Source organism: Enhydra lutris, unplaced genomic scaffold (genome assembly GCF_002288905.1).
Source record: "Enhydra lutris kenyoni isolate GAN:26980312 unplaced genomic scaffold, ASM228890v2 scaffoldscaffold28, whole genome shotgun sequence".
NCBI lineage: Eukaryota > Metazoa > Chordata > Mammalia > Carnivora > Mustelidae > Enhydra > Enhydra lutris.
The window spans coordinates 5,872,903-5,890,299 of NW_019154112.1; the positions used below are offsets into that span (position 1 = coordinate 5,872,903).

The 17,397-nt window shown below is 52.2% G+C and overlaps 1 protein-coding gene across 2 annotated transcripts; it reads right to left on the reverse strand.

The window, feature by feature from the left end:
* Window positions 1–75: 75 nt before the first annotated feature.
* LOC111152344 (tubby like protein 1) lies at window positions 76–11,977 on the reverse strand. Of its 2 annotated transcripts, XM_022510847.1 has the most exons (15): window positions 11,931–11,977; window positions 11,762–11,813; window positions 11,277–11,367; window positions 10,819–10,974; window positions 10,092–10,238; window positions 9,207–9,308; window positions 9,013–9,132; window positions 8,601–8,719; window positions 5,916–5,921; window positions 5,642–5,812; window positions 5,348–5,460; window positions 4,342–4,456; window positions 4,166–4,264; window positions 1,772–1,943; window positions 76–209 (listed from the first exon to the last, which is right to left on the reverse strand). In XM_022510847.1, the coding sequence occupies exons 1-15, from the start codon at window positions 11,975–11,977 to the stop codon at window positions 76–78; spliced, it is 1,644 nt and encodes a 547-aa protein (XP_022366555.1). The 2 variants fall into 2 exon arrangements, with proteins under 2 accessions (XP_022366555.1, XP_022366556.1); XM_022510848.1 differs by lacking the exon at window positions 10,819–10,974.
* Between the last annotated feature and the right edge of the window lie 5,420 nt (window positions 11,978–17,397).

The window sequence follows — 17,397 nt, forward strand, 5'->3', positions numbered from 1 at the left end:
CTTTGGCGAACGGACCCTGCGGGCCTCCACTGAATCCTTTCCCCCACCCTTGGCGGGCGCTGGGGGTTGCCGGGGTCACTCGCAGGCCAGCTTCCCGTCGAAACTGGAGAGGGCGATGGCGAAGGCCTGCAGGGCGCACAGCGGGTAGCGGTAGTCTAGAGTGAAGGCGTCCTCCGCCACGCGCCCGAACTGCAGTACGATGTAGTCCGCTATGGACACAGACAGGGAAGCGGGGGGGGCAAGATTTCCTGGGGTCCCAATCCTGGCAGGCAGTGTCCTCACCTTTGGGAGAAGTCTCCCTCTTCTGCTTTGGGGCCCTTATCCTCAGCCTCCATCTCAATTATTTACCCTCCACCCATCCACCCCTTATCTGGCCCATCTGGCCCCACCTGCAGCTTGACCAGCCTTCAGACTATAAGCCCCTGAGGGCAGGGACCCTGCCTTATCTTCTGCCACCCAGGGCTGTGTGTACGCCAGGCACTTAAATATAGGAACCTGTCACACATCCCCCAGCCTAGAATCGTTTTCCAGTGGCTGCGGCCTCATTCCTTCCCATCCCCAGCCCCAAAGTCCCATCTTAGACTGCCAGGCTCTATCCCTTCACTAGCCCCTGCGTCCCTACCTTATTGAGTGGCTCCACTCAGCCCCATCCCATATCTGGTCCAGGATCCCAGCCCCAGTCCCAACACCTCCCCCAGCATCCATAGGAACAGGAAGTTGCTAAAAATACCCCTGATCTCTGCAGACCAGGCTCCACCAGAAATGTGATCTGGAGAGCAGTTTTCTAAAGCCTTGGGACAGGTGACACTAGGGACACATCCCTAGGATGGAATGGGGGATGGAGAAGTTGCTCGGTGTCAGCCAATCCTGGGAACCCATAGTCCCTTGGGAGGTACCTTTCCACCCCAAACTTCTTCACCCTAGTGGGAACCTGTCCCCCAGGCCTGTAACAGGGACATTTTTATTTAATTGTGTTCTGGGCATATCTTGTTTCCTTAACTCCTTGAGGGCAGGCCTTTGACCTTACTTGAGGACAACAGAGTAGGCATTCAAAGATGCTTGATGAATAATTCCTAGCCCTGCAAAGCAGCCATCTTGAAGCGATTGGGTCCTGGGGCCCTAGAACCAGACCACCTGGGTTCTCATGCCAGCTCTCCCTCTCTGAGCCTCAGTTTTCTCATCTGCCAAGTAGGGACAATAATAATACCTTCCTCAGGTATTGGGGGGACAGGGTTGTTGAAAGATTTAATGATTCAGTAACTGTAAAGTCCGGAGAACAGTGCCTAGCACATAGGAGGCTCTGTGTATCTGTGAAATAAATTCTCATGGCCAGTGGGAACTTTTGGAGTTGCTGAAAGACTCTGGGGAAGGTGCCGCCCTCTCTGAGCCTCAGCAGCCTTTTTGAGTGGTTCTCAAGCTCCAGCAGACTAACTCTCCCTTCAGCATAGTCTTTCTTACCCAGAATATCCCAGTATCCACCCCAGGCTCTAGTCAATGCTAGAAAGAAGGCCTGGGACAGAGAGCCCCAAGACAACTGCTTGGAATATTGGAGGTTCCTGGGAGCATGCTGTCAATGCCCATGCAGGAGGGAGTGACTTTCTTAGATGTTCTGGCTCCAGAGATCAAGGACAGCTTTGTGCACACCCGCTCACGCTTGTGTGTGTATGAGAGAGAGAGAGAGAGACAGCCAGGTGGTGGGGAAAGGCCCGAGGGAGGGTCAGGGTCCTGGAGGTGGTGGGGAACAGCCCAGCTTGGGGCCTCAGATACTCACGGTCATCGGCGTGAATAATCTGGAAGTTCTTGACCGAGGCTTGTGTGACTCGGCCTTGGAAGTTGAGTGTGTAGGAGCCGCTATCTTCGTTCCAGATAGGTGGCTTGTTGTGCAGCTCAATGAGGCTCTCCAGTGTCTTGTTCTGCCAGCGCACCAGCAACCCATCGCTGGCCTGGGGTGCCAAAGTAGAGTGTTAGGGAGAGGACGGTTAGGGGTGGCCGAGATACCTCGGGACCGAGGGGAGGGGGCCTGGGGACCTGGGCCTGCCTTCGCATGCGTGTGCTGGTATGCAGCCTGGACATCGACATCCATTCGGGGGATCCCCGAAAGGACACTTGGTCTCTGTGGTGTCCTTGTGGGCAGGGTGGAGCTCTATGAGAATGGGGTTTCCCTGTGGGATGTCAAAGTGGAGGGTTGGGAAGTAGCACTTGGCCCCCAGTAGGCGTCCATGCGCTTGACCCCCAGTGGGCCTTCGGAACAGCCGCATGCTGGCACCTGATCACAAGAAGGCACCAAACAGGAGCGCCTCGGTGGCTCAGTGGGTTAAAGTCTCTGCCTTCGGCTCAGGTCATGATCCCAGGGTCCTAGGATCGAGCCCCATATCAGGCTCCCTGCTGAGCAGAGAGCCTGATTCCCTTCCTCTCTCTCTGTCTGCCTCTCTGCCTACTTGTGATCTCTGTCAAATAAATAAATAAAATCTAAAAAAAAAAAAAAAAAAAAGAGGAAGGCACCAAACAGGCTAAGTTCGCCGAGGAGCTCACAGTTGCGCGTGGGGAGATGGACAGGTGAACAGCGGTTAAAATAAGATGTCCCAGAAGAGTTTCTCAAAGGAAGGAGTGGTGTCTATGGGATAGCGCTCCTGAGATGCTCCTTTCCCCAGTTCCCTTGGCACTGGTCCCATCATGGCTTAGAGTGAGTCGGCACAAGATCATGACCTCTGAGAAGCCTCCCTGACCTGGTGTCTGATTTCGATGTCTTAGCTCGAGGCTCCCTCCGTAACACCTTGCTCTTACTGTTTCTCCCACTACACTGTCATAAGCAGAATTAGATACTTAAAGGGAAGGCATTATATTTTATTGACAGCTCCGTGCCTCAGTTTCCCACACAACAGGGTCTTGTGAGGATTAAGGAAGGTAATAGTGCATGGCATGTTATTCAGATCAGTTAACAGCCCAGAGTGAATGCTCAGTAAATGTCGGATTGCTCTGATGGACAGTGAAATGATGAAGTTACCCGGAACGGCCCTGGGGAGTTCTCACCAAGCCCAAACACACCCAGGAGGCACTGCCTCTGGAGCTTTTGTGTGTTTAGTCCAGGCCCGGAAGGAGCAGCTGTGGGACCCCACAGGTCCTAGAGACTAGAGCCTTCCATGCCTCATGCCTCATGGGTTGGCTGAGCCTCTGATTACAGTGTGACTTGCCAGCATGGAAGGATGAGTGATCAGCTGACGGGTGTTATTTTTCATTGTAAGTAGTGACATCACTACAGGTATGGAGCAGGCCAGTCATCCTGTTTCTGCAGTCCTGGGCTCACTGACCTGCCAGTGCCAAGGAGCAGAGGGAGGGACTGACACTGAAGGAGGCCACCTCTCCCTGGGCCATCTCTCCCTCCTACCTTAGACCTCACACACAAACAAGCAATCTTTGCTTTTTAAAATAAAAGGCAAATCAAGTCACTCCTGAAAACCCTGCTGTGGCTTCCTGTTTCTGCGAGTACAAACCAGTTATACAGGCCCTATCTGCAACTCAACCCTCACCTCTCACCTCAGACCCACCAGGCACCATCCTGCCTCAGGGCCTTTGCACTGGCTCTTCCCTCTGCCTGGATGCTCTTTCCCCAGGTATCCGTCAGCTTGCTCCCTCACCTCCTTCAGGTCTTTGCTTAAACATCACCTTTTCAATGAGGCCCACTCTTTTTCTTTCTTCCGTACGACTTGTGACTTTCTAACATTCTACACAATTTACTTATTTGCACAATTATCGCCTACAGTCTGGTCTGTCTCCTCCCCTAGAATGCCAGCTTCATGAAGGCAGATCTTTTTTACTCACTGATGTCTTCCAGTTGCCTAGATTAATAATCAGCACTCATTATACACTGAAGGTGGATAGTACAATATACGCAATATGCAATTCATTCAGTGAATGAATATATGAATGGATGATGTGGTATACACTGAAAAAAAAAAAAAAGCCATTGTATTTGTTTCAGTGAATTCAATTACAAAACCCCCTAATTCATCCCACGAGTTTCCAGAATGAATGGATGTGCCCAGGAAGTTGGGTATGGGCAACCTGAGCCCCTCACAACCCCCCCAGCACCCCAGGAGTGGGTCATGAGTGGGTCAGGTGGGAGCAGGATCCTCAGGGAGAGGCGTCAGGGAGGTGCTGGGCTCACATTTCGCGGCCGGATGGGGACCCTCTCGTTGTCCGAATTCATGCCAGGAATGATGACCGTCATGCGCCGGGGTCCCCGGAAGCCCAGCACATTGGTTTCCTGGGAGGGAGATGCCTGTTAGGCCGGCCCATGTGAAGGGGAGTGTCCTGCGGGGGTGCGCCCAGGGGGATTCTCACATAGATCACCGCTGCCAGTTCCTGCCGAAGGCTTCCTACGTTAGTGCTGCCTCCTCCACGGTGCGGGTTCTGCCCATTGTCAAAGACGGTAAAGCGGTTGCCCAGGAGATTGGACCTGCAAGCAGGGCGGAGCTGGGGGCGGGGCTGAGGGATTCCACACCCCTGCTCCAAGACCCTTCCTCACTGCCAGGCAGTTTGGAGAGCTTCCTGTGTCAAGGGTGTGGGTGTCTTAGGACAGAGCTACTCTTGTCCCCTGCCCCAGGCGCTCCTCATGAGGTCTTTTTAGAAGCTGAATCTGGAAGGACACTGGACAACCTTCAGATCTCAGCTCCATCTCTTACTGCGTGACCCTAGGCAGGCTAAACTCTGAGCCTCAACTTTCCCCTCCGTAAAATGGGCCTAATGGCAGTATCTAACTCACTTGGTCAAGAAAGGGACTAAATGGATTCATATTTGGAAGTTAGAACGATGCCTGACACATAGGTAGGCCTTTCATAAGTGTTTGTTAAGTATATAAATATAAGAAATAAGGCGTGACTCGGGGGTCCCCCTTGCCCTTACCTCTCAGATGTGCAGTGAGGATTAGATGAGATATATGGGGGGGACACAGCACAGGTTAGGTGCTGGATATTTGTTTATGCATTCACTTAGTAAATGTTTTATTGAGTTGCTACATGTACCAGGTGCTGGGAATTCAGCCACGAACCAGACAGGTACCGACCGTCCCTGCCCTCATGGACCTTATGACCTATGTTAAGTGAGGTCCTTGGTCCAGCAGCCTGGGCATCACCTGGGGACTTGTTAGGAATGAAGAATCTTGGCCCACACCCAGACCCACTGGGCCATTTTAACAACGCTTCCAAGTGATCTGTGCACATTCACGTGTGGGACGCCCTGGGGCAGGGGACATTTCTAGAGTGCCCACTGTGGCGGACACTGCCAGGCACAGGGAGATGGAAGCGACTCGCCGTGGCATTCTTATGGCCCCCGGGCCTCCCAGCCCCACCTCAGCTTCCCAATGAAATTCTCCCCTCCTCTGGACAGATTGGTGGGGTCGCTGGATATGAGGTAATTGGCCGTCTTGCTACGTTTCCGCTTCCTGCCAGCCAGGAGAAACACCTGGGGAGAGAGGGACACAGGTGAAGGAAGGAGGCATGTGAGAGGGAAAGGAAGGCCTGTTTGTGTTGGACTCCACCCACCCCCTGGTATTTTGGCTCTAGGCAACCCCCCCCTACCCCCGCCGCCAGCCTGGGTGCTGAAACCTACAGTCTGTCTCCCCTGCCGCCTCCCCCCTACCCACCTTCTTCTCCGTGTCCAGGTGCAGGAAGTAGGAGGGATACAGGCCCCGATCCATGCCTTTCTTGTCCCGGGTCAGCCTGCAGCGTACTGTCCGGCCCTGGGGCGCAGGCCGGAGCACAAACTCCCGGGGCTCATCCACTTCCATGGGTGGGGATGGGGCTCTCTCCTCCTTCTGGTTTGGGGCAGAGCATGTATCAGGCCCAGAAGCACTGGCTCCCCTGCTCTCAGCAGGTCCCCAGTACTGGGACACAGGCAGGACAGGCAGGACAACTCACCGCTTTCTGTGTGGGAAGAGAACAGATGGGCCAGCTACAGTAGGTTGGGCCCCCACACTTCCCCAGGCTCTGGGGAGTTTGGCATTTCATTATTATTTTGTTTGGCTTCTGGTTAAGAGCCTGGGCTCTGGAGCAAGACAGCTTGGGTTCAAATCCTGGTTCCATCACTAACTCGGTCATCTTTCACTTGAAACACCATATGACTCAGTTTTTTCACCAGAGAAATGCAGAGGTTGGGGCTGGATACCCGGGAGAGACCTTACTTCATCTCTATATTTAACAAACACTCATATAAAGTCTACCAATGCGCTGGGCATTGCTCTAAGTATCTTCCAAATATTAACTAATTCAATTCCCTTAGGTAACTACTGAAGTTGTTGTCCAAATTTACTGAAGTTGAGGCTCAGAGAGGTTCAGCAATTTGCCCAAGTTCAAACAGTTAGTAAGAAGTGGAATTGGGCTTTATTTTTTTTTTTAAGATTTTATTTATTTATTTGACAGAGAGAGAGAGATCACAAGTAGGCAGAGAGGCAGGCAGAGAGAGGAGTAAGCGGGCTACCCACTGAGCAGAGAGCCCAATGTGGGGCTTGATCCCAGGACCCTGAGATCATGACCTGAGCCAAAGGCAGAGGCTTAACCCACTGAGCTACCCAGGTGCCCCTGGAACTGGGCTTTAAATGGTACCTGTTAGAACCAGAGCCTTAGAAAGATCTTCCGTGTGGACACTGTCTCAAGGGGTGAGCTGAGGTGGGGCCAAAGGTATGAACCGCTGTGTTCTAGAATATTAGCCACTGCTATCATTACAGTGTCTGGTAAATATCAATAACTGTAGTAGCCAGCCTCCAAGATGAGGCCCAGCGATCCCCGCCTCCTGGTATTTACATGTCATGTAGTCCCCCTTCTACATCTTATCAGAGTTTGGTCTCTCTGACCAATGGAATATAGCCCAAGTGATGGGGGGGGTGGTCATTTCTAAGGCCTGGTCATAGAAGATATGGTGGCCTCTCCTTGCTGTCTCCCTTGGGCCACTCTTGAGCCCTGGGTGAAGTTGGCTGCTATGTCATTAGACCATTCAGGCCACCCTATGGAGAGGGCCCCAGCCAACAACCATGACAGTGAACCATTTTCAAAGCGGATCCTCTCTTTCCGGCCAAGCTTTCCGAGTGACTGCTGACCCAACTGACATCTTGACAGCAATCTAGGGACAGACTCCCCAAGCCCAAAGTATCTTGCTAGGCCCCTCCTAGATTCCTGAATTCCAGAAACTAAGAAAAGAAATGTTTGTTTTTTTAAGGCACTAAGTTTTGGGGGTGCTTTGTCAGACGGCAATACAGAGGTAAGACAATGAATGAATAAAAAAGATTATCTTGCTCATAGAAAAACTCCCAATCACAGTTTGGTGGCATTCCCCCCTAGGGTGGCCTAGGCCCAGCCTGGTGACCCCACAAACCTGGTGTCCTCCACCCTCATGTTCTATCCCTCTCCTAAGAGGGAGAGCCAAGATTCCAACCCCAACTTTCCCACTATAGGGAACTTTCCCACTAAGGGGCTATAGGAGAGCCACGAGGAATCCCTGATAGGCTGAGGTTGGCCATTTTTGCCGAGGACAGGTTTGGACTGCGTGTGAAGTGAGGCTGGTGTTGGTGAGCAGGCCCGTAGCCCGCAGGCCAGGGAGCATCTCCTCTCCACTCTGAGCTGCTCCTGAAGAAACTCGGGAAATGTAAGACTATGTTTGGAATGTGATGTGGAGAAAGCCAGAGCTTACTCAAACAGTTCCACAGCTGTGAATTTCTAGGGCCTACTGTACAGGAGGCGGCACTGCGGTTGGTTATATTCCCTGTGGGAGATAAGAAACTGGCCTTTCAGTATATATATCGGAATCTGGTAAGGTTGACTAATGTGAGTCAGTCCCCTAAGACCTGACCACTCCTGAATGAACCAATAAATGCACATGGCTCAGACCCTGGCCCTGCCCTCAGCGTGATATCTCCACTTGTGGAAACCAATTTCTCAAAGCCTTTCATCCCTTTCTCTCTCCAGTTTGACCGCCCTCTCCTGCTTAACTCCAGCTTGTCCAAGTTGGTGCCTGAGTCCTTTTTGTGAGGAAGAGCAATATTCAAAATAGTTAGTAACCTGTTCTGCCCCTGAGAATGCCCCTGGGTCTGAATGGACCCTGGTGGGCCTGGAGGAGGGTTCTGGAGGCCCCTGTCTGCCCGTGTTAACCCTTCAGCTGCCAGAAGGTTGGGCCATCCTGGGTGTGCTAGCGGAAAACACTTGGGGCCCCAGAGCAGTAGTGTGAGAACATTTTAACAACTCACACAGTCAGTGAACATGCTCTGCCTGTGTGTTCTGCCTCTCTGGTACAGAAGATGGGTGTCCCTTCATGTGGCAACTGTGTGAGCATCTCTGGCTGGGGCTGCTGGTTAGGCAGCAGAGGGGAGGGCTTAGAGCCCAGATAACATCAGGCCCTCAGGGAGCCTATCCCAGCCCAGTGACCCCTCAGCCGCCTTCTCTGTTCTCACAAGTCTGGTGCCCTTTGTCCTCCTATCATGTTATCAGGGAGGGAGTCAAGATTCTAACCCCAGCCCCATTCCCCCACCCCACGAGGTTCTATACTCTAGTCCCCCAAACCCAGGCCCCTGCTCCCTGAAGGGGCCTCAGCCCCCTTCCCCTCTGGATCCCAACCTTTTTGGCTTTTCCTTTTGCTTTGCCCTTCTGATTGCTGTTCTTGGTCCCCACGGCTGCCCCTTCTTCCTCCTCTTCCTCGTCCTCCTTCCTCTCCTCTTCTGGGCCTTTGGAAGTGCCTGGGCATGGAGGGGGAGCAAGCCTGTATGCCCCTGACCCGGCAGAGCACTAACCCCCACGTCTTACTTGGACCCTCCCCACAAATACAAGAGAGTATTCCCGTGTTATCAGAGACTCAGAAAGGCTAAAATACCTGCCTGAGGCCACACAGCTATTCAAGTGGGGAGCAAGATGGCCGTCAAGTCGTCTGACCCCAGAGCCTGCTCCTCACCTGACTCTGATCCCTGCATCCCGGCTCCCCACCCCCAGGATGGCTTCTCCACATCACGGCACACAGACCACAGCCACCCACCTTTCTTCTTCAGAGCTTTATCAGATGAGCCTTCTTCCCGGACCAGAAACAAGGCTGCTGGAGTCTTCTTTCTCACTCTGGCCGGGCTCCCTGAGGGGTCCCTGTCATTCTCCCCAGACCCTGTGTGGGTGGATGTGAAGGAGACACAGTCCACCACACCCAGAGTCCCCTGTTCCTCCGGAGACCAGTCTCACCTTTCTTCTTCGTCCTTCTCATCCTGGGCCCCTCCCCCGCTGGTGCCTCTTTCTTCTTAAGGCGCAGAGGTTTGGCTGGGGGGACAGGGCTTCCCAGGTCCCCTGGAAATGGAGGGAGGGGTTAGACAAAGAAGAGCCTGTTGGGCCTGAAGGCTGCCTTCCAACCCACTCATCATTCCTTCAGTCCCCAGGGAAGCTGAAGGCCTGACAAGGGCCCAGGATCTGTCTTCTGCTCGTCGTGCTTTAATCCCGAGTCCATAAAGGGCAGGACAAATACCAGGAACTTCGTAGGCATTACAGAATGAATGAATGAATGAATGAATGAATGAATGAATGAATGAATGCCGGGCCTTCTAACTGAGCCTCCGATTTCCAGCTCCCACCCCAAACCCTTAGCAAACCCCCAGGAGACTTCCTCCAGCAGGTGCTACAGACAGCACACTGTCCCTCCCACAGAGGCCCAAGGTCCTAGCTCCCTCTTCCCCTTTAGATCAGCCTGTGGTACCTGTAGCCCAGGCCAGGGAGCCATGAACAGCATTTATTTCATTGACTGATTTGCACCGTAATCACTTTGATACTTTTATGAAAATTATAACAATAATTTATATTGAGTTACCAAAAAAAAACTAAAATCACAAAACTAAAATCCTCTGTCCTCCCTGGCTCACAGAGCCCCCTGGGCAGCCAGTGGGGCAGCGGGGGGAGGAGGGCGGTGGATACATAGTGATCTAGGTACTTAAGGACCACCATGGGGAAGACACCAGAGAAAGAAACTCTTGCATCCAGGTACTAGGTAACTTCCTGATGTCTCAACTCTCGCCTAGCCCTGAAGGACAAGGCTACTTTTCCGAGTCTGTGTGCTCCCTCTGTACCCTCAACACTCACCCTTCTGTCCCTGGGCCTTGGCCTTCCTCTCCTTGATACCCGCAGAAGTCTTCTCTTTAGGCTTTTTGGGTGGCAGAGGGGTTTTCTGTTTCTTTTCCTCTGCCTCCTCTTCCTCTTCCTGGTCCTCGTCTGATTCCTCCTCATCCTCTATAGGTAGAAACTTCTCATAATGGGGGCTGGCGTAGGCCCCATTATCTGGGAGCCCAGTCCCCCCAGATTGTTGGGAAGTGGTCATGGCGGGGGAGGCTCCCCTTCGGGAACAGGAACAGGAGGAGGAACACAGTTCCAGCACCTTCCTCAAATCCTGGGGGTGACACCCTAAGGTGTTCAGGGGAGTGAGCTGGGGTTGGGGGAATGCAAGGGACTTGGCAATCCTGTTCTGGGGGAAAGGCCCTTCTCTGTAAGGCTTTCTCTGTCCCCTCCAGGACCCTCTGCTTCTCCCTGGCCTTGTCCCTTTCTGACCTCCAGCCAGACCCATCTGGGCTACCTCTGGCCCCTAGCTGTAGTTAAAGGCAAAACTCTTAACTGCTCTGTGCCTCAGTTTCCCCATCTGGAAAACAGAGTAAAGAACAAGAGAATAAGGTTCTTTTCTGACTCTAAGAGAAGGCCAGAGCAGGGGAGGTTTTTTCCCCGAGTTTTCCGCCTCCCTGTCGCGGTTCCCGTGTGGCCACCTAGCGCCTTCTCCCCAGTGCCCGCCTCCCGGCCTCCCCGCCGGCCCCTGTCTCACCCTCGGCCGCGTCCGGGGCTCGCGCTACCAGGAAGGTTTCCCGCGGGTCGCGCTTGACCTCGGGGTCCCTGAGGAACTTGGCGTAGACGGTGCGCGACGGCCGGGCCTCTGGGGGTTGCGGGGCCGGATCCTCCCGCGGCTTCCCCCTCCGCCCGGCTGAGCCGAGAGGCCGGGGTCAGGCAGGGCCGGACCCCCTTCTCCAACGGCACCAGAGCCCCGGACCCTGCCCTCCTCGGGTTCCTCTCCATGGGGGTCCCCCTGGGCCCTCTTTACACTTTTGCACCCCATCCCCTGGCTTTCATACATCCCTCCTAGCCCCTACCCACTTCAACCCCAGCCCGCTCCCACCCCTCCAGGACCCCCCTCGCTGTCCCCACCCCCAGGACTCCAGGACTCAGCCGCACCCCTCCCGCGTCCCTCACCCTGGGGAGCGCTCCCGGGCTCGGTGCCCAGCCCGCCTCCAGGTCTCCGGGACTTGGATCCCTTAGGGCCCGGGGACTCCGGGGCCTCAGTCCTCTTCTTCCTCAACTTCTGCCCCTTGACGGGTCGCTGCGGAGTGGGGGGTCAAGAGGGCGGAGTAGAAGGAAAGGGGGGCTCTGTGGGCTGCCCGTGACCCTCTAATCCCTTGAGCCGCCAGAAATAACCGCGGATTATCGGGAGGGGAACCGCAGTCGTCTTCTTGGGGTGGGGAACGGTGACCCTCTCCCATGCATCATGGCCACGTCCAAGTCGGAAAGTCCCAGTTCTTCCCCTGGACATCCCATGCCCCAAAACACCCCTTCCCTCAAAAATAAAAAAAAATAAAAAATAAAAAAATTACAAGGAAGCAACCTCAGACGCTGCTGAGGAGGACGTGATCCACTCCCAGATCCCCTCCCTTGCGTGGGTTTACACGCAATGGCGGGTTCTCCCTGCCTCCTTTCCAAGAAGGGGTGGCGCGTACCTGCTTCAGGCGCGACTGGACCTCCGGGCTCTGGCTTTCCTCCTCGTGTCCACTGATTGTAGCAAAGGAATCAGTTTGTCTTCCTCCCCTTGTCTGCCCCCCCAGCCCCTCCCTCTGGGCCCCCCAGGGTTCTGGTAGGTTGAGGTGGTGGTGGGGGGCACTTCCGGACCTGTCCGAGGCCCACACCTCTCGGAGGGTGTCGTCCTGCAGGGGCATGGTGCCTTCCACTATCCGCACCCCTTCTCTGCCCACCCTGCAGCTCTAGGAAGCCTCCCAGCCCTCCCTCGTTAATCCCGGCTCAACTTCACCCCACCTCCCGCTGGCTCAAGAGGGCGGCAGCTGGGGGGGTGAGAGGTGCTCCTCTCCCGCCCAAGACTCCCCCCACCCCAGGTCCAGCCCCCTGCGGGAAAAGGCTGAACTCCCAGGTTCCGAGACCACCAGCCCCACCGTCCCCTACCCAGCCTCCACTTACAGGTGTCACTTTGTCATTTGTCAGGGGTCAGTGGGGTGTGGGAGGAAAATATCAGATAGATCCTGTATTTATCTTTTTTTTTTTTCATAAAAAACAAGAACCAGTGTTTGCTGATATTTAGTATACATGGACTGACAGAAGCAGGTGTATACACAGTGCTTTATTGAGAAAAATGCCTAATTATGGGTGTACACTTAAGATTTTTTTTTTTACTGATAGAGAACATGCTTTTTAAAAAGTTTAGAGACCAAGGGTATAGTTTTTTGTTTGCTTGTTTGTTTGTTTTTAAGTAATCGCTATGCCCAAGGTGGAGCTCAAACTCATGGCCCCACTCACGAGCCATTCATGACCCAGAGATCAAGAGTCACGCGCTCCACTGACTCAGCCCGCCCGGTGCCCCCCCAAGGATATAGTGTTGATGAGATTAATATCATGGGAGAAGTTTAGTTAAATGCTGAGGATCCCAGCTGAGATGCTGAGGTTAAATGCTGAGGTTGGTTAATTTGGTTAAATGCTGAGGACCCCCCAGGGGTCCCAGTCAGCTGTCCTGGGGGCTTCCTGAAGCCCGATCTAAAACTTAAAAGATGGTGAATAAGGAGTTCCACAGGCAAAAATAAAAGTGGGATATGTCACCTGGTAAGGGAACAAGATAGAGGCCTGGAAGTTGGAAATAGCCAGATGTGTTCGAATGTTTAGTGCTAGGAGGCAGGGCTCACCCATTGAGTCAGCCCTGAGCCCACAACCTGAGCTCTGTCACTTAAGGCCTAAAGGCCCTTGGGTGACTTACTTAGCCCTCTGAGCCTCGAGTTCCTCTTTTATAAAATGGGCTCGACCTGGTAAGGATACTGTTAGATTCGTTGAGATGAGGCATCTGGGTGGCTCAGTCAGTTAAGCCTCCAACTCTTGGTTTCTCAGGGTCGTGAGTTGGAGCCCTACATTGTGGCAGATTCAGTGAGATGACAGGTGGAAAGGAGCATGCAGTGGGCACTCAGTAATTGGGAATTATGTGCCCCTTTTCACTGCAGTCCCATTTCATCCCTGTCTCTTCAGCATTTGCAACACGACTTGATACATGAGTGGGATTCATTTTTTCAGTGAGTTAATGAGTTTTTTATTTCATTCAGGTCGCACCAGTGATCCAGTGAGATAGGCAGGGTAGAGATGATTATCTCCATTTTACATATGGACAAACTGAGGCTCAGGGAGGTGACTTGAGTGCTCGGGGAGTGCTCAAGTTCAGCCAGATCATAAGGTTGCTTTGTGAATCCAGATCTGACTCCTGTCAGAGCTTTTACTCCTAACCCTTGCATGTTTTACGCCATCACAGGAGTTAGAGAAGGGCTATGAATGAAACAGTCAGGCTTTTTGTTTTTCACTGCTTGGTCCACCTGATCCAGATGGGCCCTAATCAGTCTTCCTAAAATACCACTTCTTCAGCTGACACCTCTGCTCAAAAACATTCCCTGGCTCCCTGCTGCCTAAGGATCAAATTGAAATGGGCTGGGTTGGTATACAAGACTCTCTCTGGTCTGTCCCCAGTCTGCCTTTCTAACTGCAAGGCTATCCCCAGCCCTACTATTCACCCAGCCACATTGGTGTGCATAAAGCCTTTATATTCTCTCTCCTCCATGCCTTTGCTTAAGCTGTTCCCATCTGGAATGCCCAGCTTATTCCAAGAAACCTGTCCCACTCTAAATAGCCCTCAAGGGACGCCTGGGTGGCTCAGTTGGTTAAGCAGCTGCCTTCGGCTCAGGTCATGATCCTGGCGTCCTGGGATCGAGTCCCACATCGGGCTCCTTGCTCGTCAGGGAGCCTGCTTCTCCCTCTGCCTCTGCCTGCCATTCTGTCTGCCTGTGCTCGCTCGCTCTCCCTCTCTCTCTCTGACAAATAAATAAAATCTTAAAATAAATAAATAAATAAATAGCCCTCAAGTCCCCACCTCCAAGATTCCTCGGTCCTCTTTGGCCTCGGAATGCATAGTAACAATAACAGTAGTAGTAGTAGTAGTAGTAATAATAGCAGCATTCATTGACCAGTCCCTGTGTGTCAGTCTCGTTGCTCCCCTTCTCTCCCCACCCTCACAAGAATGTTTATAAGTCAGACATTAACACCCTAATATCAAAGGTAAGGAAACTCATGGCTGAGAATCGGTCAACGAATATTTCCAGACCATACTGACTTCGTGCCAAGCAGTATGCTAAGCCCAGGTCATACAGTGACAGGCGAAAGGATGTGGTCCCTGCCTCACGGAGCTGAACTTCTTCTGAGGAAGACACAGAGTAAAGACACAAGTACACTAATTCATTGATGTGTGATCTCGCTGTTATTAATGGTACTTAATACCAAGAACGAAAATAACTGGGTTCCTTGAGAACAGCAGGTGGGATCCAGGTGGGACTGATTGATTGATTGATAAGATTTTATTTATTTATCTGACAGGGAAAGACAGGGTAAGCAGGGGGAGCAGCAGAGGCAGAGAGAGAAGCAAGGCTCCCTGATGTGTAGAGATCCTGGGATCATGACCTGGAGGAAGGCAGACCCTTAACCCACTGAGCCACCCAGGTGCCCCAGGCTGGATTTAGAGGACGGACAGACAGGACTGTCTGAGAAGAAAGTTTTTTCCTTTCAAAGATTTTATTTATTTCACACACACACACAAACACACACGCAGAGCTCACACACAAGTGGGTGGAACAGCATAGGGAGAGGGAGAAGGAGCCTCCCCATCGAGCAGGGGGAGCCCCATGCAGGGCTCGATCCCGGAACCTTGGGATCATGACCTGAGCTGAAGTCAGATGCTCAATTGACTAAGCCACCAAGAAGGGAATTTTTTTCTTTAAGATTTTACTTATTTATTTATTTGAGAGAGAGAGAAAGTGAGGGAGAACATGAGGGGGGAGAAGGTCAGAGGGAGAAGCAGATTCCCCGCGGAGCTGGGAGCCCAAGATGGGACTTGATCCCGGGACTCCGGGATCATGACCTGAGCTGAAGGCGGTGGCTTAACCAACGGAGCCACCCAGGCGCCCAAGAAGGGAATCTTTTTTTTTTTTTAAGATTTTATTTATTTATTTGACAGGGAGAGAGAGATCACAGGTAGGCAGAGAGGCAGAGAGAGTGGGGGGAAGCAGGCTCCCTGCTGAGCAGATAGCCGGATGCGGATGCGGGGCTCCATCCCAGGACCCTGGGATCATGACCTGAGCTGAAGGCAGAGGCTTAACCCACTGAGCCACCCAGGTGCCCCCAAGAAGGGAATCTTTAAGCTGAGCCCTGACAGGGTTCCTGGCTGGCTCAGTCAGTAGAGTGTGCCACTCTTGATCTTGGGATCACGCATTTGGACTCTATTTTGGTGGCAGAGTTCACTTAATGAATATATACTAAAATAAACTGAGACTTAAAGGCTTTCAGAGACTAGGAATGAGAACATTCCAGGCATAGGGCACAGTTTATGAAAATGTTTCCAGGCAACAAAGCACTTCGCATAATAGGGCAGGGGCGCCCCTCGACCAGGCCCCCAAGACCATCCTTTAGAGGGTTCCTGAGGATCAAAAACCCCAGACAAACACATGACTAGGAACCGGAGGGCATCTGCGGCTCAGGGCTGATCTGATCAGGCGAAGTGAAAACTGACATATCCGTGTTCTAACGGGGGTGGGTGGGGGTGGTGGTGTGTTGGGGGGTGTTGGGGGTGTGGGGCGGGGCTCAGGGAATGCCTCACATCTTGCTCCCTGTTCTCCAAACCAGAGCTGTCTGTGCTGGACTGAAAGTGGGCTGGGTGACCACCCAGGTCAGAGGACACGGCTTTGGAGTGTGGGCCGGTGTGAACAGCAGATGCTTTCAAGTGAAAGAAAAGAGGAATGCATTTCTCAGACCTCTCCTCTGAGGTTGCACGGACGTGATAGGTTCTCAAGTAGTAAAGCCTCGGGTTCTTCTGCTTCTTTTCACGTTCTGAAGGTTCTCCTGAATCAGCACTGGTAATCTTAAAGGTGCACATGGTGGCTGAGGAATGTTTTATAATATTAAAAACCATTCATATTGACTCTTAAATTTGTATATATGTAGGTCGGGACAATGTGTGAAGCGCGATTGTTGTTCCTCGGATTGACACATCAGATGCTATTTTGGGAACAGTTCTGTTTTCCTAAACATATATAATAAGGCGGAATTAAAATGTCTGAAACGATTTAAATTCAATTACATTTTGCTACTTATTTTTTTAAAATATATTTTTAAAGGATTTTATTTATTTATTTGACAGAGAGAGATCACAAGTAGGCAGAGAGGCAGGCAGAGGGAGAGGGGGAAGCAGGCTCCCTGCTGGGCAGAAAGCCTGATGAGGCCGCTCTATCCCAGGACCACAAGACCACCACCTGAGCCGAATGCAGAGGCTCAACCCACTGAACCACCCAGGTACCCCTACATTTTGCCACTTATTAATTAGAAAACATATTTGCCTTTAAATTTTAATATATAATTTTGAATGTGAGGAAAGTCACTTTTGAAAGCATGTGAAAAATAACTTTATTAAAAAGGTTTATTTCTTTAGCGGCACCTGGGTGGCTCAGTGGGTTAAAGCCTCTGCCTTCGGCTCAGGTTATGATGCCAGGATCCTGGGATCGAGCCCCACATCAGGCTCTTTGCTCAGTGGGGAGCCTGCTTCCCCCACTCCCCTCTCTTGGCCTGCCTCTCTGCCCACTTGTGATCTCTGTCTGTCAAATAAATAAAATCTTTTTTTAAAAAAAAAAAGGTTTCTTTCTTTAATTTAATTTATTAAAGGTTTTATTTAGTAAAATAAGCAGAGAGAAAGAGAGAACAAGCTGGAGGGAGGGGCAGAGGGAGAGGGAGAAGCAGACTCTCTGCTGAGCAGGGAGCCGCATAAGGGGCTTGATTCCGGGACACTGGGATCATGAACTGAGTCAAAGGCAGATACCCAACCAACTGAGCCACCCAGGCACCCCAAGTTAATTTTGTTTTCAAAAATGTTTTTTTTCATTTATTTTGGAGAGAGGGAGAGAAAATGGAGGGAGGGGCAAAAAGAGAGGGAGGGGCAAAATCTCAACCAGACTCCACGCTGAGTGGGGAGCCTGGCAGAGGACTTGATCTCATGACCCTGAGATTGTGACTGGAGCTGAAATCCAGAGTCTGGTGCTTAACCAACTGAGCTACC